Genomic DNA, 27,232 nt, shown 5'->3' on the forward strand with positions numbered 1-27,232 from the left:
CGGCCGACCGAGAAGGGAGAGACGGCGAAGAGGAGAGAGAGAGAGAGAGAGCGCAATCAACATCTCCGGGGAAAGAAATTACTCTCCGTCGGTGAATTCACGGGGAGGCTCTCTCGCTCGTTCCGCGGTCTCCGCTTCGAAAATTCGAGGCTTTCTTATTTCAGTAGAAAGAGCCCCTCTCAAAACATGGGATCCCCGCAGCACGGCGGTCGCTCCTCTTGATCCTCCTGGTTTCTCTTCCCCTTTCTCTCTTCTCCGAGTCTCGAAAAGGTAGCTTTTAACCGGCCGCGGATAGAGAGGACCGTATAGAGTACGCGAGAAAGGGAAACGAGGGCAAAGGCGGCGGAGGCGGCGGAAGCGGCGCGGCGGCGCCGGTGATAAAGGGCCGTCGAAAGAATGTAATTTCGTGCGAGAACTCTGTTCGCGCGGCGGTTACGCGCACCAGACGAACCAGAAACGGAGAAGTGGCCTTAACGTTCCCGGACCCGACGCTGCCCCGAACTGCACGCCAGTTTTCCGAAAGTAGATCCGCCTCAATGCCGGCTGGAACCCCGGCAACCTCCCGGATCCACCGGGTGTCCTAATTAAAGGGATCGAGCCGATATTCCAGCTCTTCGAGGAACCACAATCATTTATTTCGTTCCAGACAAAGACTTTCTCTGCGAAAAAACTGAAATTGTTTTTGCGTCGGACTCGATGGATTGTAATCGTTACGCGATCAATGTTTTACGGGGCCCGGCCTAATTGGATTTCGATGATACATAATGATCAAAGGAGGGGAGAGGAGCGATGAAGTGAAAATATGTGGACCACGCTCGGAATTGAGAGTTAACGGACTGAAAGAGGAAAATGGGAGGAGTTAAGGGAACAAAAGGGAGAGCATAAGTTTTCGCAGACCTCTCTTTCCCTCTCTTTCTGGCTCTCTTCGTTTATCCTTCACTACGCACAACCTACAGAAGCACTAGGATCGTACTGAACGCTGCAGCTTTTGCTCTACTAAGCATGAGAGCGCGTGTTTACCTCCTTTTAGCCTGGAGTGTGCCACGTTCCGAGAATGTGAAGTGCCTCCAACATTTTTTTCCACTGGCCCTTTTCCTTTTTACTCTCTCTTTCTCTCTCTCTCTCTCTCTCTCTCTCTCGCTCTCTCATTCTGTTTCCCCATCTTCTCAGCCCCTCCCCTTTCCTCTTCCGTTCTATCTACATTTACCGCGTTACCTTTCTTTGAGGTTAGGAGGGATCGTCTTTAAGGTTTCGAGAGAAGAGTGCTGCGAAAAATACGCGAGTTCGCGCACCGCGAGAGGAATGAATCTGCGATATTACAGAGCTCTTTTTAACAAGTTATTGACATATTTTTCATGATTCCGGGTCGCGTTTCCTTCGAGATAAAAATATTTCCTTCAGCTGAATTTCTCTCGCGAAGATCTTTATTGCAGAAATTAGCAGAGAATCTGGCAGCCGAACTGGGAAGCGGGGCAAACGCCACCGAGTATCCGATAGCAGTGGCGTAATATTTTCATTTTCGTCTTATTGCTTCGTCTTTCGCGTGCTCTTTCGCGGAACAACTCCCAGGGCGGTCATTGTTTGTACTCGGTGTCGAGAGCTTAATGGCGAAACTCGTTGTTATTCGTGCGCGGGGGTTGAACGCGAAACGTCCGGCAAGAACGCCCCTGGAATTGGGTCGCGCTCGTTTAAACTTTCATCCGGTTTAAGTTCGCCGTTAGTCTTTTCCCGTCCGCGTTAAGACGTTCGCGATGATACCGGAGAGGATTACACGCGTGTCCCGAATACACGGTGTGGATCAAGGATATATCGGGGTAGTCACGATCTTGGGGAGTTGGGGTTTTGTTACCGCCGAACTTTCCGATCACTTATTCAACGAGTCGTAAAACTGGATCTTTTAATGGAAAGAACACGAGCAAACAATGGAATATTCATGCGCCGGCCGATCGGCAACTGTCCGCGGAACTTGATGTTGCATAAAAAACTAATTCGAAACTTCGAGATCGAGAACACTTTCTCAGCCTCTCTTTCGATAGATCCATAAATTACCTCCGAACTTGTCAATGTAAATCGATCAATTTTACATCTTCTGTACACGAATATATACATATACACCACCGCTCATGGAAGTACAGACACTCGAAGATTAAGAAAAATAATACGAACAGAAAATGTTTAGCGCAAAATAATTTCATTCCTACCCAGTTTTTCACATTTGATCGGTATAAAATTAACGGCTACGCACACACACACATAAGCAATTAAACAACATTCAAACAGAAATAAATTAATAACTTTTAGATTTATAAATGTTCTTTTCGTCGAAAAATTCAACTTTGGCATTTATTACAGTTTTCGTTAATTATGACATTCGTCGTACCAATTTTTTTCTTTTATTAATATATTTCATCCGGTATAGTCCTTCGTGCCTCCTTGTACGAGTGTCCAGAGCTGGGTTTCAGAATTCGGGCACTTTTTTCTAACGCGTACAAAAATTTGTGTACATATTACTATGTATATTTACTTAAGAAAATAAAATATAAGTGACTTCTTATTAGGTGGTAAACAAGGGATGACAATATAAAGATATTTTATACGTACAAGTTATGAGTAATTACTTTCACACTTTTTAACAAAGTGTCCATACTTCCATGAGCGGTAGTGTACGTGCAGAAAAGCGTTTCATTTATTTCACATGCCCGACTATATTTTCTGTATGTTCTACTTGCTAAATATTTAATCATCTTCCAACCAAAGTCGTGTAATTTCGCAATTATCGCTTGCATCAAACTCCGTTTCTCGCCGCCACAAAGTTGAAGATTGTTGAAAGTAGATTAGCATACACAATAAACAGGGAAATATTGTGTTGCAACGTTGGGGAAACTTTGCGAAGCTTTTGCAAGCTTCTGGTAAATGTTATTGTTCAAGGGGAATTATTCTCGGGGAACACGCCATCGAGAAATGTAACAGAACAATATAATATTTAATGTAATATCAAATATTGGAAATGTTATTTTCTTTGCAGAGTGAGTATTTACGGAACAGCTTGTTTCTATTCGGCGTCTCGCGAGCATTTACGTTTATTACGGAGTTTACAAGTGTCATTCAATAATTTACACGCGGTCTCTCTCTCTCTCTCTCTCTCTCTCTCTCTCTCTCTCTCTCTCTCTCTCTCAATATCGAGGCGTCGGTGAACAGATAAAATGTTGAATTTATTGCGAGAGATCGAAACAGTGTACTCGAGATTTTTTTGTGCCCCCGGCCCGATGTCAGTCCGGGGAAAACGAGCACTCGTTTACACGGGGAAAAACAAGGTCGCCCGCGCATTTTTATCGAATCAATTTCCGCCGGTACGTCTGACAAACATTCTGTCAGTCTAGTTTAATCGCGGCGTATCGCGATCATAAATTGGACAAACTTCGTTATCAATAATCCGGGGATTAAATCTGCTGCGTTGCGCTGCCGATGCAACGCGTTCCGTTAGAGCCGAACTTAAAACAAAAGCCGTATTTGTTAAAATAAAAAAAAATATATATACATATACATATACATCAGCGAACAGAAGCTTTTTTATCCATGGCTCAGAACCATAACGAACAGATCTTCCCTAACAAGAGAGAGAGAGAGAGAGGGAGAGAGCCTCGTTAAAAAAGTTTTCGACGTCGTAGCACGTTGCAGTTGATCTACCTCTGATGATGCAAGTAATGAACAATTACCTCTCGCGGTGTAACAAACTAAGCCTGGGAAAAGTTGCTGAAATTTTTTTCCGAAGTTAGGTAGAAAGAGGTGGAAGTATTTTATTTTCCTAATTATTGGTCCACCGTGGTTCAGCTTGCGATTAATATTAATAATTTTTCACGTTGATCGTTAATGGGATGATTAAATATCGAGAGACAAGTAGATTGTTGCAAAACACGATAATAAATCGAGGTAATTAACATGTATAATTAAACGAGGTGTTTAATGCAACGAAAAATATAATAAATCGAGGATGGAGGTTATAAATAAGTTATTGTTGGTCTGGGTTGAATGCTGGTCCTCCAATTAGTATTCGAAATGCGTGGAGAACGCCGCGAGCCAGAGAGGCGCTCGAGAATTATCTGAAAATCCGTTTACAAACGATCGAATCGAATATCGCGCGATTTGCACGGCGCACACATTCGCGTGGGGGAAGCGTCGTGGCGCCGCGCCGAGGCGCCGCGAGAATACGTACATAAAGGTCCTACGGGCTTCCAGTAGAAACTGCACGGAAATCCTTTAATTTAGTGAAAGCTCTGACACAACTGGACGGCTTATGGCGGGATTAAAACACGCGGGGCATTTATAAAGCCGAGCCACCCCGCCATTTTCCAACCTTCCTCGCCCATTCACCTTCGTTCACCTTGTTCCCGTCACCTTCCATCCTCTCTACCCCCCCCCCCCTCTCTCTCTCTCTCTCTCTGGCGATCGATCTTCTCGTCTTTGTCATCAATCCTCATTCATATTCAAGCTTCCGAGATTATGGCCGAGCTTCTCTTGCGTGCAAGTGTCGCGTGTAGGAGGCAACTGCGTGTGGAATATCACAATCGCATGTGGTTTTAAAGAATTGTCGCTATTTGTGACTCGTATTACAACATTTATACGTTTCCTCGGAACGGCGCGGCGCGGCGTAATAACTTCAGAGTAATTATAGAAAGTCATTAAGTCGAATGAACGTCACGGTCGCGCTTCAAAAAATCGCGTTCGTCGGTTTCGCCGATGGACGTTAATCGTTTATTCTTTAATTTCCCGGGGAAAAGAAAAGAAACCTATTGGAGCCTTTTATGATCGATACCAGCGGGCCGCGGCAATTAGTAAGAATTAATTAAAGAGCGGTCGAGCATTCTTAACGAGCCCGCCGATTTGTCGTAATTTACGAAGCTATTGATAGAGGGAGAGAGAGAGAGAGAGAGAGAGAAGGACTATGGTACTCTCAGCGACACGAATTTCGAAGGGAAAAGCTAATTGTTGGCGGAGGCGCGTGAAAAGTGTCAGCGCAGAAAAAACTCTGGTTCTCTGGCTGTGTTATTGCAGAAGTGCGACCGACGGCCCGGTAAAACGAGGAGGGAAAATCGGGGAAAAGGGGTGGAGCCGACAGTTTCCCCGGGAAAGGAAAAACGGGGCTTGAATATCGAGAGAGACAGTCATTTCGCCTCGGCGAGCACCGGCCAGAGATCATCGTTCTTTCTCGCGTCGACAGCGTCATTTGTCCGCTTTCCAAGGTTCGTGCTGGCTTTTTCGAAAAACTGAAAGGTATACGCATTTTCATATTTACAACAACGCCGAAAGAATTCACGACTCGAATAAATTACAGTTATTCGCGCTGCGAATATTTCATGGAAAAATTCGTGCATAGTTTGAAAATATTGCGGTAAACAATGAAGTGAAAATAAATTTCCATAGTTTGTGCGACGAATTAAAAGGTTGATTCAAAAGAGCAGCAAAGATAGGGATGTTCCGTAAAGTATAAAATTTCGACCGTCGACAAATTTACAAATCCAAATTGAATACACCGACGAGTATTGTGAAATGTTTTGAAATAATTACCGTCGAAGAAAATAAACGTGAAATCCGGGATTGCGCAATTCCGACCGGCCGATTGCATTCGAAATAATTAAAACCGTTTAATCGGAGGGTTTTCTGGCCGGTAATTGGTCTATATAATTGCGGCGGCACATAAATTCAGTTTCCCACAGGATTCTCGGTGGCGAGGATCGATCAGGAGGCTTCTGTTCTCGCGGCTTTCGTCGCGAAAGCACGATATTCTCCCCGGGGACGAGAAACGAGAAGGAACATCAGAGGCATAGGAGAGAGGTGAACTGTTTACGATGGCAGAGACAGGGAATTGATTGAACACCGACGCCGTGTTCGTGTTTTCGTGACGTCCGATCGGAAAGCGCTAAACAAACCTGGCCCGCAGATAGTGTCACCGGGCGAACAAAGACGCACGCCGGATGCCGCGAGCTAACCGGGACAACCTGTTCTCTGGCCGATCGACTGACTCTACCATACACACTCTCTCTCTCTCTCTCTCTCTCTCTCTCTCTCTCTCTCTACTATACGCCAGTTCGAGGGGGTTTGTGTTGCCGGCTTTCGTCGAACTTTGCCAACGGGAAACCTCCAGCCTCCTTTATCTCTTTCACTTTCCCTCTCTCACCCTGTTCCACTCCGTCTCCTTTCGGTCACGGATATTTTTGCCCGGCCGAGCAATCCGATCGGTTTTATTTGCCAAGGATTAAACTGGAATGCGTCCGACACGGACGCTTTATCCAATCTGTTTCCACGGTTTCTTGTTTCAACCGTTATTTATACACCCGAGCATCGCCCGAACAAAAACCCCGTCCTCGATTCCATTTTTCACCAAACTACTGCTTCTGCTTTATCAAAAGAAACTTCGTTCTTATTGTGTTCATTCTTAACCCCTTGCCCCCTACGATTTATTTTACGATTTCAATGATCGTCACTTTTTTTTCTAATGTATTCGTGTAATGTTCTCCAATACGGCTGTACATTAACAAAACCAACATTTTCACCACATTAAAATTATTAATGAAGCATATAAAGTTATATTTAGCTCCTGCGTCTTGCAATTGATGCACAAACTTTTTATTTTGCATAAACATCCTCAGTCTAGTTATCGTACTACATTTACTATCCTTCTCCAGACAGCATTATCTCAGTGCAGTTTTTTTGCGTATATTCGCTAAGTTGTTCCGCTTTTAGATTATCAAAGGAACGATGTTGCTACGAACCTGATAGGGTTTTTTTTAGGAAGATCATCGTCGTGCTCCCATTAATTTCGTTTCGCTTCCCTCGAGTCAGATTCTTTGGGTAACTGCGTGTAAGAGTATAATACAGATGTGCCATTCATGTTGCCGGCATTATTTTATTCATCCCAACCCGGCCACGAACGTGTTTCGTTTCTCTATGCAGTGTATTCTCCCGTTCTTTTTTTTCAACTGTACATGAGCCTGAAAGGGAATCTGAGCTTTTTTATTCGAAACACTAATTGCAAGGAACCTTTTACGAGGAGAAACGGACACACACAGTCGTTCATACGTTCCTTCAATTTGCAATGTTTGACTGTTAGACCGTGTATTTTGTGCGTTTGCACCGTGAACGTCGGGGAAAAAGAGGAAATAAAAGCTACGATCTCGTTTGGTGAAGCTTCTGTTCTATTTTTCGGACCGATAGAATTTGCCAGCCGGTTGATACAATTTCAGCCGGAAAGAAAACCGCGAGGTTACAATGGAAGTGGCACGGCCATCGGCCGTGCGAAGATAAATATTATTTTGTGGAACACAAACGGCCTCGTATAAATATAAATAATCGTAGCCAATTCGATGAATAATCGTCGAGCGAGAAACAAATTTATCGCCAACATTTTTCCTGCAGCGATAATAGAAAAGAAAAAAAACGGAAAAACGAAATGTAGAGTACGTATACGCGAGGGGAGGATCGTCATCTGGGAAATCGTGTCCCATATTAGCCGATCAAAACGTATCGTTCGAATCCCGGAATGGAATCTAACGGCGCCGATAGAGAATTTACACGCGAATCAGGGGAATAAGTCTGTCTGACCTGGAAACGTGACAATGATTTCGAATTAAATGGAACCCGGGCGCCCAGCCGGCCGGCAATTATTTATTAGCTGTTATTATCCGGGAATTACACGGCGTTTGCGTCATCCGCGGACTAAATTGCGAACGATTCCAGAAAGTAAACACAATATATGAAGGGGAGAAGCTGCCGGCGCCAGGACAATTTCCTTCGTGCCCTTCAATCACGAAGGCGAAGCTTAATGGCCGAGCGAGCGGCGAGCTTTTGTGTGTGTCTGTGGGTGTGTTTCGCGTGGAAAACCCTCTCACGCACATATACAGACGTACGAACACACGGGAACGGCGACGAACGCTTTATACACGTGTGTGTGTGTGTGTGTGTGTGTTTGTATGTATGTCACGGCGACATTGCGGCGAGACAAAATGAAATTTCAGTCGGACGATGAATGTCCGCCGCGGTGCCCCAGCCCCTCCCTCTTTCCGGCCGAGGCAACAGCCAATTTGCATGGAGGATTTAATTGAAAAATGTGACGGCAGGACCCGGGATTAAGCCGCGAGAGACCGTGGAAAATTTTTTTTCAAACGCCGGCAACCGGGACGCCCTCGCGATTTCGAACGATTGAGCCGTTTACGGGACCGGGATGTTTATGGGACCTGGTGCGACTTGTTGAGAGACGACGGCCGATCTTCCACCGTGATCGACAAACACAAAAGTATTGCGAACGATTTCGCAAAATAATAATTAGACTGCGGATCTTTACGCATTTACGAAGAAATTGGTTAGACGAAACATAAAACAGTGAAAGATTTAAAAAGTTCAAGAATGTAGCGTAATGTTGCTTTCAATGTATTATAACAAAGTCGTTAAGGGATGAAATCAATTTTTATTATCAATACATTTTTATTTTGCACGAAGATCCGCAGTCTAATAATAATATCATAATAACAACAACCAGGTAAGCGTCTCCAGAGTGAGTAGAACGAGTTTTCATTGATCAGACCGATTTATGAGACGAAGATTGTTGGATCGAATCCAAGGTATACTTATCAAGTGTCTTATTCCATAGCGCGGTTGCATGATTCTGGTAAAACCTCCGTGTCCGGACACAAAGGCCCGTCGCTCACGCACAGATAGAAATACACCGGAGAATTTTTCCGACGACGATCTCTCGGCGAGAATCCGGGTAATCTTTAGAATTCCGGCACAGTAGGAAGAATTTAATATTGCCGCATACCGTTAACTATTGTATACGCCGGAACGCGGGTACCGGATCTACGTAGGAATCGATTAATGACAATCTCATTCCGATTGTTGTGCTTTGAAAGGGCAAAGCGATCCACCGAAGCCGAACAATCTTCCACGCAACGCCGGAAAGCGAAAGAAATCCATTCCACTTCTAGTCACTCCGACGAAGAAAAATAAAAAGTGACCCGTCTCTCTCGATCAGTCTCCGACGTCCTCCTTCGACGAACGCGACACTCTTAATAATTCCGCGATCGATAGAGTGATGTAACGGAGAAGAGCGAGAAAAGAAAAGTGGGGACTTGAAATCTGGATCGCGGCAAAGGGAAAAGATGAGCGGCGCGGCGCGGCGCGGCGGCGTTCCGTGACAGTAACTCGAGCGACAATACTTCTCGTTTACCTTAAAAGCACAATTTTTCTCCCGGCTCTCCGCGAACCCGGGCAACTATCTCGCGCTTCCCTCCGAATGCCTTTTCTCTTTGCCGGGAGACGAATCGGCGAATCTGCGCGCGGTGAATCGAATTCATTTGCGGAAGTGCTGCCGCGCGCGGAAAAACGGAGGAGGAGAGAAAACATTTTTACCCTTTTCTTCGTTCTGCTCAACTTCGCGGACCAGTATTAATTTCCATCGATGGGGGGCACGTCGAACAACCCTCGAGGTCCATGTTGTCGATCGAGAGATTTCGCGGGTCTTAATCCGTGAAATGCGTCCGCGGCACTTACCAAATGATGAAACCATGGACCTATCGTATCGCTTTGCAGATGAGACTTTTAAACGTCTCTTAAACACTTGGCTTTCGTTTTTGACTGCTTTCGAATTAGATTAATAGATCGTGGGGACGAATCGAATATTCCGCGTTATACTCGCAGTTCGTATACGCAACCAGGAGTTTCGCCTTCGGATTCACGAAACAGGGGAAAACACCGATTCGCGAAAGCTCCGAGGACAAGAGCCGGTACAAGCTCCGTGGGAGTGCTCACGCGTGATTTAAGAAAGTTGAAGCGAACACGGCGAAAACTCGCGCTCGTGATTTGTGAAAGCATTTGCGCGCGAGCAGGGTGAAAGCTCAGCCGTCCAAGCCCGAAAGCTCAAAGATGCGTCTCGAAACTTTACCTCCACTCGCGGCCCCGCGTGATGGATGTGCACTCTCGTGTTTGGAGTGCCTGGGTGCGCGTTGCACCGGCGCGGCGCGGCGCGGCGCGGCGTTCTGCTCTGTTGACACGAAGCCACGACTATTAACACGGCGCGACACCAACGCACGCGGTAAAAACAAACACGTGCGGTCTACCGAGCGTTTGCTTAAGGAAACCTGACTAATTACGCTTGGGGACGTTGCATGCTCATACCTGTAAATATTTCCAACGCTACGCTCCAGAACAATCTCCGTTTCAAAATTCATTTAATCTTCGTCTTAAAAATACCGTTAAATCCATCTCGCTTTAAATACTCGTATCACACACTCGGGGTGTTAACATCCCAAAATACGTCCCACAGGTAAACCGTAAGGCGAGACTGTACATTCCAGGCAGAAACTAGCCAAACACGCGTAACGAAAAGTTTGCTTAGCAGTTTCGAAAAATAAAATTGATACAATTTGCGGAGCGAGGTAACGTTCTCTGTCGAGCGATTTGCCGGTGAAAAGAAACGTGTTCACAGCTGTACTCGACAGGGAGAGAGGATCAAGAGTGTTTTAAACGGAAAAGGAAGCACGTGAATCCTCTTTTCAGGTATTACGTGGTGCAGCGACTGTTTAACCCGTGACTCGCTTTCTCTGTCGGGTATCTCCGTCCCAACGGTCGAAAGTTCGCAGATGGTTGAACAGGAAGCTGGTGTATATTGTCGTGGCAACGGGCTAATTAAGTTTCAGGATCGCGGGGAACGTGTAGGAACTGTAAAGAACGTAACGTTTTCGTCCGGGGCCGGGGGCGTGTAACGGCTCCTTGGTTAGCTGGCGCGTGTGCTCGCGAGAGTCCCTTTGCTACCTCTGCGGAAAATCTTTCTTTGAATTTCGCTTTGCCGCCGTTTAGGGTGGAAATAGCGACGTTAAAAACCCCTGTTCGCCGAGAGTACTCGGCATCCTTTCTCGGTCGAGCGATTATATTATTAACAAACAGAAGAACCTCGAGCGTTCCGAGAACCTGTTCCGCGTTGTGGAAATTTCTTTACCTTTATTTTCACCTCTCCAGCTTTCGTTTCCCCCGCAATGGGGCTGGGCGAGGTATCAGGCGGATGTTTAAGGGGCGTGTAACACCCTGGAAAAAATATTTGTGTTCAGAAAACTGGATTCGCCAAGGAAATTCTGTCGGGGAAAATACCGAGCTGTTCCACTTGCTCCGCCTCTTGCTATTTCTTTTGTAGTGGTGGAATAGCGTTAATGTTACTTTCTCGCTATCAAGTTACTCACTAGACATCCTTTGAGCCACTGTAATTTCTTCGCTACGTCACGTGGTTCGCGTGGATAGTAGGCGTGTCCAGTTTCAGAGTAACGAATGCTAACCAAGGTAGTAGGAGCTCGTGAATGGGCGTGACGAGTTACCTGCCCATAAATGCATACAAAATCATATGTATGGTTCTAAACACACGTTCGTAGAGTGTTCTGTACCAAAATAATTCACCAAGTTACATAGCAGATATATTTTTTAATTTTTAATCGCTACATAAAGAAGGGCTATTTCAACTTATTATGATAGAACCCCACAAACGTGGCACAAAAACGAACAGCTGTTCGATGAATCGTCAAGTTTGTTACGAGCAGTTTGCCAGCGTTCGCCGGGCGGGGGGGGGGGGGGATACGGGATCTCAAAGCAGTGTAACGCCGCGCCGCGGGGAACGGAAGGCCGATTCATTTTCACGGTATGATCTCTAAGATCGCAAAATTTCCTAGAGGCCTGCGCGAGGGCGAGCAAAGGTGTTCCGTGTTTCTTTCTCGGCGAGTCCCATCTTCGACGCTGCGAGTAATCGTTCGTGTATCGGCTGAACATAAATAGATTTTGCGCGCTCGCAGCTTTCTTCTCGCTCTCGCAGCCCGTCTATTTTCCCCGGCGACGCGACGGCGCGGCGCTGCGCGGTGCGGCGGACAGGTATCGGGTTTTTCAGGGTTATTTGCTCGTGTCCATTATCTTTTGAATCGCAACGACGACTACGACGGGAACGAGGGGAAGAAATCAATTTACCCGCGCGTGTCTCGAACCTGGGAATTTATATTCCAGTTCTTTCAGCGGAAACGTTTCTTCTCGTCGGACTCTTGAATAACTTTCTCCTCGATTTCGTTCTTTGTTGGTAGCCCGTCGCTGCCGAAGTCGTTTGCTCGAGACTCTTAATATTACCACGATGGCAGAGCGACGAGTCTTGGCTGCGGTCTTTGCGCTTTTCAAAGGACCCGCGAACGCGATAGGCACGCGGAAACAAAGGGTTCCGACTTGAATCGTCAAAGTCATTGTTCCGGGTTTTTTTTGTCGGTTAACGAATCCCTTAATCGTCGAAAATCCGTTTCCTTTGATCCGATTTTCCTGAAATTCTTTGCTGTACTGGAAACTACGACGAGCAAGCATTCCGAATTACTCGACAGGTTTTATAGCGTGCAGCTCGCCATATTTACAGCCGGGTAACTGGGTAACTGGAATAAAAGGTAGCTCTGGGAGTCGGAGCATCAGCGAAAAAGCATCCCTAAATGAAGCTCGCGAGAGCGTTCACCGAGGGTCCAATGATCTATTACGCGGGGTCCACAGCTCCAGGCGTTTTTATTTAATGCTTCCCGGTCGACGTTTCGATTTTCCAGCGTTGCAGGCAAACGAGCCAATGCCGGACCTCCAAGCGGTAAATCGTCCGTGGTGAACGTACACATAGCGCTCCCTATTTGCGACGCACACAATCAAGCATTTAGATACGACGCGACTCGACGTCGGGGTTGGTTGGCTCTGCTGCTGCTGCTGCTGCTGCTGCTCGTTGTACGCACGATCTAACTAAGTGACTCATGGGAGCGACGGAACGTCGCGTCGCGTCGCGTCGGCCAGTTGCAAATGGAGCGAACAGACGCCGTAACGTCCCGCTGAGTAACGTTTCTGGCATCTGCTTTATGCAACGAGAGTTAATTCATGAGGCCGGCGCGCGGCGCGGCGCGGCGTTCCGTCTGCGGTGCCGGACGTGTCCCTGTTGCGAGCGATCGATTCGAACCACTCTTCGATATCCCAACTCCGTATCCGACGACAAATCACTTCGTTCGCGCCGAAACTTTCGTCAAACGCGACCTCGGAACTCCTGGATCCTTGCCATTAGCTACTCACTCGTTTGCTCTTCGGGGACAGCGATGGATTATCGGTACGCTTCTCGACGCTATACGATTTCTCACAGATGTTGCAGTAATCTTTTAATAATATTTTTCACAGCTATACACGTACTAGCGGGACCGGAAAGTAATGCCGTACTTTTTTCCGTAAAATGCGATTATCGAGTGCCACAGGCCTTCCTGATCGAGGTGCGTCAAAAAGATCGAAATTGCCCGATATAAATTTTACTCTTTCGAAATTCAATAGCATGCGATGCCGAATATGCAACTCTTCTGGATTTGAATCGGTCATTTCGAACATCATCATCATCATCAGTGAAACGTTGACTTGCGCAAAAACGACATTACTTTCCGGTCCTCCTAATATTTTGAGATTGTTGAAAACGAACATGCAGGAATCTGAAGCATCATTTGTGCAATTGCATTAGGACAGGCAGGTTCTCGCAGAGCGTTAAAAAATTCTATAAATTTTGACGAAACACACATGGCGCCGCCACACCTTGCGGTCTACGATCGGAAAGTTCCGTGGCGCCTGGTTCGTCTGAGAGAGTACTGGGAAGACTGAGAGGTCGAGGGAGGAGGTGGGCTGTGACGCGCGATTCGCGCACGAAGACGCCGCGCCGGTTATTTAAAAAGACGATTCTAGGTCGACCTGCATCGTGGAGAAACGATTCCGCTCGGGCTACCGCTCTGCCATGCCGCCGGTGGCGTTGCGAGCTGTTTCTACCGTAATGACGGCAGCCCGCCACGGCTTGCCTCGCCACTGCATTGCCCGTAGCGTTGCGCTTTGTTCCGAAGTGTTGTCCGAAGCCCTGTGCATTGTTCCGTTACGCGTCGCACGCAATACCGACCTGTACCACTGCCGGGGTCCAGTTCCGCTGAGACGACACGGCCCTTCTCTTTGATTCCGATACCAACGGCCGACGTTTTCGTTCCCGTGAATTGCGTGGAAACGAACATACAGGCAATAACGTTCCAAACTACATAGCAGTTGTCCACCAAGTTCCCCATGGAGAAACCATGGGGGCTATTACTAATTTCATTTTCCATAAAGTTTCCAGTTCAAAAGCTGCTATCTCCTGTTCTATCTCGCCAGTCGAGTAATCGGTACTTTCCAAAGATCGTGCAGGAGATCTACCAAAAAGGGGAAGGAAGGGCGCGGGACTTTCTCCATGCAGATCAGTATGACACCCACCCGCGACTAAATGGTTTCTAATCGCCTTGACACTTCGATCGCAAACGTCACCGGGTATTATTCCTCCATTAGGCTTCTGAATAATTCAGAAATCGGTCGTCGTCGTCTCGGAGACGCTGAATCGTTCGGATAAGGGTCCGTAGGGAAAGGGTCGTTTTAACGGTCGAAGTAGAATACGTGTGTCCGTAGTCGGACAAAGTGAATTCCGTTCTACCGTCGCGTCGCCCGCGCCCGTAACGTTTTATTCCTATCGCTTTCGTTCGATCTCGAATCGTTTTACCTTTTCCGTATAAATTTGCTTCTACTTACAGATTTTTAATGATATCATTTTTTACCGTATTGTATCGGGTATTTTACGACTCTTTCGTGCGCGGCGCCAACGCAACTCTCCCTCTTCCAAGTTCAATAACGATCCCGCTCGGTTTTCGTTTCGACGTGTCTTCTCGCAATTACCGTTAAGTGGTTTTAATCCATGTTCCTGCTGACACGAGGAAAGTCGATGAAAGCATCGCGCGCGCGCGCTCACGGCAACGTCAGAGCTTACTTAATTTTTCAACCAAGAGGAAACGTGTTCTTTCTCCTTTCCCATCGTCAGGCTCTCGATTCCTCCTCTGGCAAAATCTCGCTCTCGTTCACGACCGTTTCTCCGATCGAGTCGATTGCAGGTTTCTTTCATCTTTTCGATTATTATACTTTTGCCTGAACCTTCCTTACGCCGCTCCCCCCCCCTTGCCGCCTCCCTTTTCACCAGCCATACACAAACGGCTTCGACCTTCCATCAGCCCCACTTTTACAAATGCTTGGTCGTTGGCTGATCAGCTGCAGGTGGCAGGTGTATTCTACTTCGCCAGGTTTCCCGATCAATTGCCACATTTTCTCACCAGGCACCGGAGTTTGTCGACAATACGGTATGGGTGTTGCATAAAAATTTATTCTTGACTACCGTTTTATTTTCAAAAAATTCGCGTGTTCCACAAAGGCTCGCATTTCTCAGTCCAAGTACAGAGTGCCCACCGGTAGTGCACTCCGTCCACGATTCCCCAGGCTCAATTAACATTAATTCCTCGCGTTCTGGACGAGAAGAAATTCAAGCTCTCCGGCCGCGGCCGCGTGCTTCAACTACTTCCGATCCACGTGGCGAACTTTCCGCCGCTAGTTACATCTTCGTATTATGTTAATGAAATTCCGCGAGGTTCGTGGGAGTATCTCCCATCCCTGTCTTTCGGGTCTCCCGGTTTTCCGGTTTGCTGTACGCTATCGTGTTCATGCGTTTCCTTCCGCGTTCCTTCCTTCGTTCTTCCGTACAGGAATCGTCTCGGTAGATTCCTCGCTCTTTTATGTAAATACAAGCTCGTTTACCGCGTTACCGTATTCCGAAATGCGAACACACATACAGGTTTGATTAAGAGATCGAAACAAAGTCGATCGGTGAATTAGATTCATGGCTGACCACGGGCGGAAAATAAAAGCCAATATTAGGTTAGAGGGAAAATTTTATCGTATTTTAAAGAAGACGATGATATAATTTCCATTATTTTTAACAACATCTCGCCATTTTTCAGATAACCTGTCAATTCCTATTTCTTAATGACTCAATGAGCAACATGTCGTTTTTCATTTAGAAGTAAAATTACCTGCTGATTTCGAATACGACAGAACTTTCCCTCCAACCTAATATTTCTCGGAGACAACGTCACTGTATCCAATGGCCTAGAAGATAACACAGTGTCGGCGGGGGAATCGCGAAAGGTCCATTTCCATTGCAAATCTTTATTGCCTGGCTGCGGGTCAGTTTTATCAGTGCAGAGTCATTCGTTTTCTTTAGTGGTCTCTGCCTCGTCTGGGAGCCAGACTCGCTCCCTCGGCTTTCTCGCGCCAGGATCGATTCGTCAGGATCCCCTTTCTTTTTCGAGCTTGGAACGACCAGCGACCGTTCGATCTTTTTTAGACGATTCGATCGATCCTGTCGCCGCGGCTATGCGTCAATTATGGTTGGCATTCTCCACGGAGATCGGGAAGATTTCGATTGTCTTCTACGGACGCGAGAATACTTTAAACATCAAAGACGCAGAAATCATTGACCCGAGCTACTAGCACAGAACGTACGGTTCAGCATACATTCAATCATGTCGAATACTTTATTCATCTCCCAAGGTGTACACCATCGCTCTTCGACGAACAATCATTATCCATATTCATATGCAGCCAGAAGCTGTAGAGTCACGTCGAAAATATAATCGACTTCTACTACCAAATCCTAATATGTACATGTAAAAGCTGTGTTTGCTTATTTAACCAGTTCATTCAGCGTCGACAATTTATTTTTCTCTCTGGAATGTGAAAATGTACCGGTTCATTCAAAATTCAGTATGTTCTCTGTCTGTTCTCTTTCAAAGTATCTCAATACGATTTATCGACATCTTGACGTCTCAGTTTCTCTGACCGTCGGATAAATAATTGACTCGTGCTATTGATTTCCTATTTGCACATTAAAAATTCATTGTTCCCTCTGCCCAGCCTGTTTTAGAACACTTCGACGCAACTAATGGACGTTTCAAGATGTCAATACCTCTAATTGTCGGACATGCAATAAATCGCTCTGTTACTCCTCGAAAATTCAAGTTACATCTCGGTATGTGAATAAAACTCCAACTGTCGGACGTATGCTATGGCCACGCTACTTCTTTCCCTCTTATTCATTAAAAATTCAACGCGATCTCTGTGCGTTCTATTTCAAGCCACTTTGACGCAATTTATAGAGCATCTTAGAGTATCAGTGCCTGCACTTTGACTCACGGCGGAGACTAACCCCGGGGAAAATGAGTTTCTAACGCGGGATAGATCAAAGTTCTAATTTCAGCGCCGGTAAATGGATCCCGAGGTTCCGCACGGTTGCAGATGCGAACGGTAGCGGCGCGGCGTACATCCCTCTCGAATAAGAATTGCAGAAATCCCTGGGAAATATTCCGAGGGCGGCGAACGCAACGATATTAAAGATGTATACCGTATCCATAAGAGGATATCGATACCATTCCGTGAACCGATGGGCTTTTTTATCCCGCGGAGTCGAGAGCGAGTCGAAAGGCGCTGTTTAAAGTTCGATCCCGTCTGCTGCGTAATATCGCGGATTCGATAACTCGAGCCTCGAGGAGTCGTTGATTCGACGCGCGACGTTCGGATCGCTGTGGAAACCTTCCATCGAACTTGGCTTTTGTTCCAAGACGGATTTTCGTGCGCCTCCGCCCGGCAAAGTGCAGCCAAGAGAACGGGGGAAATGCGGTTGTTCCATATTGCTGCGTCATGCTTACGCCATCGATAGTCTCCGAATGGAAATTGCGAATCTCTAGATCAAAGGGCATCCCCGTTCTCTCTTGGAAAAAGGTTCCACCAGCAAAGTATACCCTCTTTTCGTCCATTAGCCCCTTCGATCCACTGTCATTCCCACTTTTGTCGACACCCGCTGCTGGCTGATCGGGCACTGGCCTATTCTACTTTGAGCAGACCTTCCTGGGAATTCTCGGGTTCTCACGAGACGGAACCTAGATTTTCTTCTCACGTATTGTTGACTCACTGTCAGTCGTCAGAGCTATCTACCGACCAAATTGATTTAATAAAAATTATTTCAAGCCCGCTAGTTCTTACGTTGGTTAGGTCCTCGTGTCTTAACACATTGTTCACCGGCAATTTTACACAGAGGCTATTATTTCGTCGTTGAATGTGTAAAAGTAAAACAATCGAGAAATAAACTTTATTTATACATAACGAATTAAAAGATGAAACTTTGAACATATCTTTCATATAACTTTTAACATTTTTCTTCTAGTATGACAAACTGTGCAGCAATCGCCGAATGAACGAAGGTTTACCGTATCCATAATATTCTATTAGTATTGCAACATAGTATTAGTATTGCAAGCATTGCAAGTACAAACACGAATCAACTGGTGACCGGTCAACAATGCGTTAAGCTTTCGTAATTCAGACCGCAAAGTTCCTCGGTCGAATTTCGAAAGAAAAGCTCCTCGGGCATATGCTTCGAACAGCCAGAGAACAGAGAGAAGAGAACACGAAGGAAACGGGATTCGAAGCCATTTACGGAACTCGGTACCCGCGCCGGAATTTTAATTCAACCGCGATGGCTGCCGGATCAACTGGACGGGTTCGACGGGCCGGGAGGTTTTTGGCTTAAGGCTTTCGACAATCCGACGGAACTTCGCTTTATCCCTGTCCTTATCCTGCCAGCCTGTCGACCTTATTCCACGCGGCCGCGGCATTAACGGAAGAAATGTGGTGAAAGTTCCGCATCCGGTATTCAACTCGCGGAGCCTCGGGAAGAGTGTTTGGCCGCGGAAAAGTTTCTCCCGGCGAATATTCGCGACCAAGTTCGAGACGGTATGTCGGGGAATTGGCTTCCCGGGGCTTCTATTGTCCTCTTCTTCGTCTACTCTGTCCGATTAATTCGCCGCGCGGGAAAACGTAAACATTTTCATACCTTGAATCCATCCCCGCAATTTCTACACCCTGAAAATAAATTTACTATGATACAATTAGAATACATACATTTTGCATATGTACTCATAACAGACTTTAGCAACAAGCGTAGCAGTAAGCGTCCACATAATACTTTTGAGCGGTAGTGTATGTTCACTGTTTTAGAAATTGTACGTTTCAATTTTTGTCGTAAATGCATAAAATCCGCAGTCTAGTTATCAGGGAGAACGATAAGATGAACAAATAGCGTATTTTGTGCGTCCGTTCGGTTCCCAGGAACTACTTCGCGCGAAGTTTGCGCGTACACCGTGTCTCATAAGTGAGGGAGATCCTAGATTAATATTTAGTGCGCGCCTTCGAGTTCCGTGAACAAACATAATGGACCTTGTTATCGCAGAAGTTCCCGGCGCCGGCGCGGCGTTCTTAGTAACAAAATAATGTCGTCGTGGGAATACAGAGCCGGGGAGGCACGTCGAAGGAATTCGAAAGAAAATTCTCCCTGATAAATCTCCACGTTGATTCCGAATAACCGGCCGACCGAATTAAGCTACGATCCGGATTAACGTTGGCCAAACGAACCAAGTTTTACCGGCATTGCGGTCGAATGGTAGGAAAAGAAACTGCCGGGCTTAAGCCAGACTAATCGTGGGGTCGAGCCGTTTCGAATTAAACGGGACAATGGATTAATCGCTGCTCGATTAATAAAGTTTCATTCGAGTCCATTGGAACGGACGACGAAACCGTGGCCGACTCTCGTATGTTTCTCACTTTTCGTTGGGGATCCGGTGTTCGTATGTAAACGATAGGTCCGATAATGCGAAAATTACAGCTTTGTTTAATTAGCAGTCGTTTAATAATTAATAGAGTACAGTTACGTCATCTGCCAGCCGAATTTAATTAGCTAATTATATCACGCTGTGTTTAATCAGCGAATGAAATGTCAATGTTTCGCGCCGGATGTTCATTAATCGTGATTTTCCCAGGCTGGCTGTCAGCATCGATATTCATATGAATTTCGCAGTTAACGCGTTAGAATTTTCGTTACAGAGTTCTTTTCATATTCTTATAAAATGATGCATATGCACTGTACGATTTGCACACGGAGATTTTCATTTCACCGAGGAAGGTACGACGGACAAACGCGACGCGGTGCTTTAATATTGTATAAAATTCTGCTCGGCGAGGCCGGTTTATTAAAAGAGTAGCAAACGGAGCTTTCGTTCTCAAAGAAGATAAGGGCAATGAACCGAAAAAGGGGAACAGAAAGAGTCATTAAGCGGAGTCGTCGACGATATTAACGTCGGAACCCTATTTCCGTGGAAGGTCCTGCGGCCCGGAGCGGAGGCACGTCGCCAGGGACACGAACCCACAATAACCCATTGTCAGTCGGCAAAGTAGTTTCCGATATTGGCCGATAAATTCAAATACCTACCACCGACCATCCGGGAGCCACGCCCGACGCACGTGTCCCGACAGAAAATCGTTAAGGATGCTGGATAGACGCGACGAAAGGTCCCCCGAGATAGCATAATCGCGCGGACATAACTTCCACTCGCTTTGACGTGCTTTTACTTGGGGGAAGTGGGGGGGGAGGGGAGGGGAGGGCGAGGGATCTGTGCCTTATGGCCAGCCTGGAGCACGTGCAGTTTAAACGGTCGAGGCTCGCTTCGATATCATTCGCGTATTGCGTCATGAAATACTTTCATTCTTTGTATCGTTCCCATACTCACGGTTCCTGGGAAGGTTTCCCCATTGATCATGCTTGTATTGGTCCATAAAATGTTGCGCGACAGCCACTCGAACGATCCATGTCGGACTTTGATCGATAACGCCAGGAAAAACAAAGTTGTCTGATTTCTGGCTGACTTGTACCACGTGTAGCGGTGCGATTCGGTAGGCTTGTGTTGCAGCCTTCCGCACTCTCTTGTAAATACATATTTCTCTCGTATTGTTTAACGCGAGTATTGCAGCATTTCGAAAACGAGGGCACTTGTTTCCTCCGTGTTTCAGGAGTTGTGAATTCGTCGCGTTTCTCGGTTTGAAACATTCAAGTGGCCCACTCTCTAGCGCAGTAATTGCGGCGTTCGGGATTACGTTGTAGCCGATCGTCGAACGGACACGGGTTTCGGCGCCGATAATGACGAACGTGCCGGGCCGGCGCGGCGCGGCGTTTATTATTCGTCACGGAGTAATTGCCTGCGGCCGTTCTTGTTTCGGGAGCTTACCGCATTCGCGTAGAAATCGATTCCCCCCTAAAACCGCAATTAGCCGCGAATGTTTTGCAAGGTTGGGTTCAAGTCAGCCAGCGCGACACGCTCGACCGCTTTGTGATGGATTTCGTCGAATTATTAACGTCACGGCGACGTGAACGACCATTTTCAGTTTATTATGCTTCATTTATTACGCCAATGAGCGGCCGCGATACACCGGAACACAGTCTATTTCGGAACGGTGCGGCGTCGGATAATAACGAGGAATTTATCACTGTCTGACTTTCCATTGACTTGTACCACTGGGTGCCAACGTTGCACTCCTATTACGGTCTGTTTCGCAAGATCGTACTCGCTGTGTCTGTGTTATCCTCGAAGAAACTCTTCGAGTAAGACGATGAAATAAACATTCAAAGGGTTTTAACGAAACAGTTTTTCGTTACGTAAAGAAACCGCTTTAGGTTCGCGAAAATGTCAATCGCGATTCAATGATTGGCCATCGCAGCCTTCAGTTGCCAATTCAATTGAAAACGTTTGGGCATACATGAAGCAAAAACCTTAGAAGAAAACATGCTGACAGCGTGAAAAGTCCAAGTTACCAAATAAGAAAGATATGGAGGTCATTACCAGTATCGTATTAAAATTGGCAGAAAGTATGCCAAAATGTTGCGGAGCAATAATATATAGAATATATAAACAATGTGAGAGCGTAATACATAATATGTAGAATTTCTTGATCGAAATGTTTTATAAGAGTTGCATTCTAAAATCGGACATTTCATACATTCAACAACCTGACCTAATGTTGCTAATCGAACGAAATTTACCTCGGGAACTCGAGCAAGTTATTTCGAGACGCCGCGCCGCGCTGCCGCCGTTGTCGGTTGGGAAATTCTTTCTCGAGAATATCTTCCTCTGATAGAACGCGTTCCGCGTAAGTGCATGCATATAAGTCTTCCGGTGCAAATTCGCCGGTAAATTGCGCCGCGGCCCGAGCCAGTATTTATTGGCGAATTATGCGAATGCCGAGTGGCTCGATACGCGAAACGAACAGGTTCCGCGGCGCCCATTCATATCCTCGTCCCGCTCGCGCTCGACCGCTTTTGTCTGGCTACTTTCGATACACCGAGCGAGAAAATGTTCCAGCTTTTTGTCGGCCGAAAGAATTTAACCTCCACCCAGGATTCATTAATATTCCGGGGCCAAGGAGGGAACGGTTTTGGTGCTCGCCCTTTTCTGCTCGAATATTAATTAGCCAGTTCCTCCAGCTCGGGCGGGAATTTTCAAATCAGCATCGAATCCGTGCTGGCATGCATAATATATGACTCGAGCACGAAAATTCTTATTTTAGTGGTTATATGCGACTATGGTAATTAATCTAGCTCATGGTTAAAAAACAGCACTGAAATATGTGAAAATATTGGGAGTGTATTAAAAGGACGCAGAATTAAATTAAGGAACGAATTAAACATCCAGAAAAATGTGCAAGTCTCGCTGTACAATAAAAGTGTCGAGCAAGAGAAATCGAAAAATCGCAGGTCCCTGCGAGAATCGTTTTTTTACGGTGGACCTGCGCCGAGACATATTATCCAAGCAACGACAGGAAATGATAAACCATCGACTAGGTTTCGGATAGGTGTCAGGATCGCGATACACGCGAGCCCGTTTGAAAAATCGAAGGATCCCTCGAGCGACGAGCTAACATCCGTTAGCGTGCGCCGTCACAGTATACAGGGTGGGCCGGAAATCGTGGTACAACTGGACGGAGGATGATTCTACGTGTAAAAATAAATCGATAAAAAAGGAAGAACATTTTTTCGTTTAGCAGCTCGTTTTCGAGAGAATCGAGTTTAAAGTTCCGCCTGGCTCGCGTGATTTAGTATACGCGGGAAGTGGAATTGCTTGATCACAAAGCAATAAAGCTGCGGATAAAGAAATGTTAAACCGAATTTTTTCTTACTCTTTTATATAGAATCACTCCCTGTCCGACCGAACTACGATTTCTGGCCCACCCTGTATATCCGAGGTAGCGAGGAATTTATAAGCATCGCGTACAGTCTCATCTCTCGACCCATTCTTCCCCGGGCCGATTTATCATCGAATTCGACTACTGCGAGCAAGAAGATATTCGCTGGCCGCGGAGAACTCGAAAAATAACTGTCAGGAGAAAGTTGAAGAGAGAGAGAGAGAGAGAGAGAGAGAGAGAGAGAGAGAGAGAGAGAGAGAGAGAGAGAGAGGGAGAGAGGGAGGGAGGGAGAGAGAGAGGGAGAGAGAGAGGGAGAGAGAGAGGGAGAGAGAGAGCTATCGAGTCGAAGGAAAAAGGGATTGTCTCGCGGGTTCCGTGTCACCGTTGTCGGAACGAAGAGATATCGCAAAAATAGCGGTCATAAAAATTGTAATATAGGTGAAAACGCGGGAATAGGGGGTAACCTCCACGAATAAAATCGTTGTAGCACTCCATGCTGCGACATTAAAGCTACAAGTCCACCGAGAGGCAATTCCGAGTCGAACGGTACCTTAAAATCAATAACTCGAAATCTCCACATTTCCTATTTTCCAAGGAAATCCTAGCGACTGCTGAACGGCCAGACTCTCCTAGCCTTTAAAACAGGAGTATAATTCTGTGCTTAACTTGATCCCTCTGACTCTCTTCCACCTTCTTCCTTCCTTTCTCCGATACAAAAATGCTAGTAACTGCACAGACACGCCTACGCGAGGTTTTCCGTTTATTTTTTTGAACCCCTTGCCTTACAATATCGTGCCTGAATCGCGATGAAGATTCCGAACAGATTCTAACAAAAATGTCAATAATTTCCTATAACCGAAGTCAAATTCTATTTTGGTTTTGTTAATGTACCGCTATCGGAGAACGTATAGGCATATAGTAGATATAAGTTTTTTCCTTCTTTAGGAAATTACGCGCGATCTACAAAAAAGTTCTAATCATTGAAACCGTAAAATTAAATCGTAGGGCAAGGGATTAAGAAGGGAAGAATGGACCGTTTGTTATCTCGATGTAGAATGTCCGAGGATACTACTCGACAGCGATTGCGCTGCTCTCCTTTCCACCATTGATACCCATTCGGTCGAAAACTGATTACCGGACGCTCGAAATTTATCTGACGATGACTTTCAACGGCGGATGTACTCGAAGGTAAAGCCATTAGGAGCTTCAGAGGCGAGAAGACGCCCGGAGAAAGTTTCTTACTCACGTAACGCTTCATGGAGCCGAAGTGGATCGTAAATGGGACGCGAGAGAATTGGATGCATTCAGAAACAACGATTCGTTGATGCAGTTCCCGCTGGCCGGCTGTTTTCGCGTTGATTGCAACGGCGCGGCGCGGCGGCCGGCGATTCTACAATGGCGAAAAGAAAATTTCGTGCATTATCGGGCTGCAAATTGCAATTCCTTTGAATTGTCGAGGACGTTATGATCCCGCTCGAAACTTTTATCGCAAATTCCTTCTAAATCGCGTCTACTTGTTTTATACGTTGCACTTCAAGTGCTTAGATATTTTTTTATTGATAAAAGAATCAGTACTTCGACGTTCGATCACTCGATAATAAGGAGATGTAGATTCCAGAACCATTTACACGAAAATTCAGCTTCGAAGGATTTAGTACATGCTTCGTTCGTTACATTTAAGCGGTGAAAGTAGATTACAACTCCGACGTAGTTACAAATACTTGTTAAGTTCGACTACGCGAGCCACGAACCTCCAGGAGAACTGTTGTGTGTATACAAATTCTGAAATGTTTTGGTCGGAGTTGTTTAATTCTTGTTATCTGTTAAGTGCAAGTAGTATAAACCAATAATAATTAACGCCCCAGCACATTCTCGTTGTCCGCGAGTGCGGTAAGCGTCCAACCTAAATTGGTATAAGTCAACGATAAGTCCGACAAGACGAAATCATTTTTAGGAACGACCGGATAGTCGTCGAACATTTCCGGCAGTGTGCTAACTTTCAAAGGAGCCGTCCTCGCGAGTAGTAACAGACGCGGAGAAGACGAAAGGGAGCTCTCGCGAGCTTTGTGCTCGCAGCTGGAAAGAAGAAACTCTGGAAAGTTCGGTCGGTGCGTGCTTGAGCATTGTTTCCGAGGCAGCGAGGCAACTTTTTCGCCTTGTCCATTCGTTCCGTTCGTCGCTCCGGGTCTTTGAATATATCTCGGCGATTTCCTACTCGACCCTCTCTCAATCTCGTTCGATCTCGAGCCATCGTTCGCCGGAGCGTCTTATTGAAATTATTGAGATCTTCCACTGGGATACCTGATTTCGCGTAATCGGAAGACAGTCCTCAAATTCTCGGAGGAAAATCGATGGTCCGGTGCGGCGGGTAGGAGTATAAAGCGGGGAGAAAAATGGAGCAGAGTTGAGCAGAACCGACGCGACGCTACGCGACGCGACGGAGAAGGAATCGGAGGCAATCCCCTTGCATTCGGCCGGGCTTCTGGGCTCTTTATCCGGTCAGGACTCGGGGCGAACTCGAGATCGTTTGATACGGAAGGGCAATGCGAGCGAGCAATCGGCGAGGCGGCACGAGGAAATAGAAGTTAATCCGAGACACGCGGAACAAACGGCTCGGATTAATATCAGTGACAGGGGGGGGGGGGGTCTCCGGGATATTCAAGATACCCGAAGAACCGTGGCGGCGCGGCGCCACTGGTCCGTTTCAATTACCCGCGTAAACTTTGTTCCGGCAAGTTGCAAACCTCATTCCCACCGAGCCTCGCGCGAATAATTCGCTTCTGTTGCGTTTGCGTGATCATCGATGCTAAACGCTAACTGTATTCTTTGGTCTTCTCGAGATTACTACGATTTATTTCACGGTTTCAGTGATCAGAACTTTTTTGTATAATACATCGTAATTTCCTATAACAGGAGAAAATGTATATCCATTGTAGATGAACAAAACCAAAAAGAAAATATTATTTCGGTCTGAAGGAAATTAATAACTAGACTGTGTGCGGATCGTTATGCAAAATAAAAATTGTCTTCGTAAATTGTATACAACACAAGAGCCAAAGAAACGTAATTTTTTCTCTAATGATATTAATTAGCTTTACCAACTCCTTTTAATCTGTCCATTGCTTTAAATTGTACATATTCATTTTTGCGATAAATGCATCGAATCCGCAGTCTATTAACGACATATCTATTTATTAGACTCTGTTCTGAATCTTCATCACGAGTCTGATACGATACTGTAGGGCAAATGGGTCGACTGCGCGAAAATGGAGGCTCGTTAACAGTTGCGTTGTAGAGAAAATAGAAAAAAAATTGAGCGGCTACAACGCGACGGAGCCACGGTGACATCTTGTAATTAGATTTGCCGCGGTGATCTCACGGCGACTTCTCACGGAACATATCCGACCTGTTACATCGTCGCAGGCTTCATTACGGGCCGCCGCGCCGCGCCGTGCTGCTCGTATAAAACTTCGCGTCACATTCGGAACGACCTGACGTTTCGTTTGACCGGCAGGCTTCGAAACGCCAGCAAGGCGGGAGGACAGCTTGGAATTTCTTAATTAAACCGGTATAGCTTAGCGAAAATCACGAGAAGGGTGCTCGGTCCGTTCCGGATCTCGAAAAGTGGTTCTAATGAAAGTACGGGAGCCCGTTCTCGTTGAAAACAATCGCAAATAAAACTTTCGGAGAAAGGAACGTCGTAATAAAAGTTTCGACCCCGCGCTAAGAATTATTTCGGAATTATTCCGTGTTCTTTTGCAACATGTCTTTATACGAAAGTGGAACTCTTATTATCTTTGTCTCTCGTTTAACGGAGTGTGGAAAAACCTATTGCACTTTTCTCTGACTAAAAATGAGAGAAATAAGTCGTTTGCGGGGTTGGGAAATTATATCTGAAATTGGCCGTAGTTTCCTCCTTTGGGTCCACAAAAATTAGTCCTCGTTACGGCAAGTTGCACAAGTTCCCGGTGCTTTGACGTGGTTGCAATCAGGCGACGAAGAAGTCCGATCGAGCCTGAATACAGTTGATGATCGAGAGCCCCACGGATTTGCTTCGTTATGAACTGCAAAGAGAGATGGATGGAGTGAGAGAGAGAGGGAGAGAGGGTGGGGGAGTGGTGTATATCAAAGTAATTTACAGGGCACAGACGTGCCGGAGATTGAAGAAACGAGGAGGATATCTGCAACTGATCGCGACCGCCGCGCCGGCGGAACTCCAAGGGAATCCAGGTAAAGCCGCCCTTTGACGGGGAACCGAGCGGAT

General features: G+C 46.3%; 2 protein-coding genes across 9 annotated transcripts in view; one reads left to right on the plus strand and one right to left on the minus strand.

The window, feature by feature from the left end:
- LOC143211590 (uncharacterized) overlaps positions 1-27,232 on the minus strand; it is a 150,377-nt gene that overhangs the window by 25,267 nt on the left and 97,878 nt on the right. The window contains exon 6 of one of the 4 annotated variants that reach the window (XM_076429418.1): positions 1,090-27,032. The exons of the other annotated variants lie outside the window; for them this stretch is intronic. Within the exon in view, the coding sequence (XP_076285533.1) occupies positions 17,393-17,590 (198 nt within the window). The 5' untranslated portion in view covers positions 17,591-27,032 and the 3' untranslated portion in view covers positions 1,090-17,392. Of the gene's footprint in view, positions 1-1,089; positions 27,033-27,232 lie in introns of those variants that run through there. 4 annotated transcript variants of the gene reach the window in all.
- The window catches only part of LOC143211583 (uncharacterized), a 134,087-nt gene that overhangs the window by 10,908 nt on the left and 95,947 nt on the right, over positions 1-27,232 (plus strand). The window contains exon 2 of one of the 5 annotated variants that reach the window (XM_076429405.1): positions 5,053-5,240. The exons of the other annotated variants lie outside the window; for them this stretch is intronic. The gene's annotated coding sequence lies outside the window, so the exon portion shown is untranslated. The remainder of the gene's footprint in view (positions 1-5,052; positions 5,241-27,232) is intronic. 5 annotated transcript variants of the gene reach the window in all.

This window comes from Lasioglossum baleicum, chromosome 8 (assembly GCF_051020765.1).
Source record: "Lasioglossum baleicum chromosome 8, iyLasBale1, whole genome shotgun sequence".
Lineage (NCBI taxonomy): Eukaryota > Metazoa > Arthropoda > Insecta > Hymenoptera > Halictidae > Lasioglossum > Lasioglossum baleicum.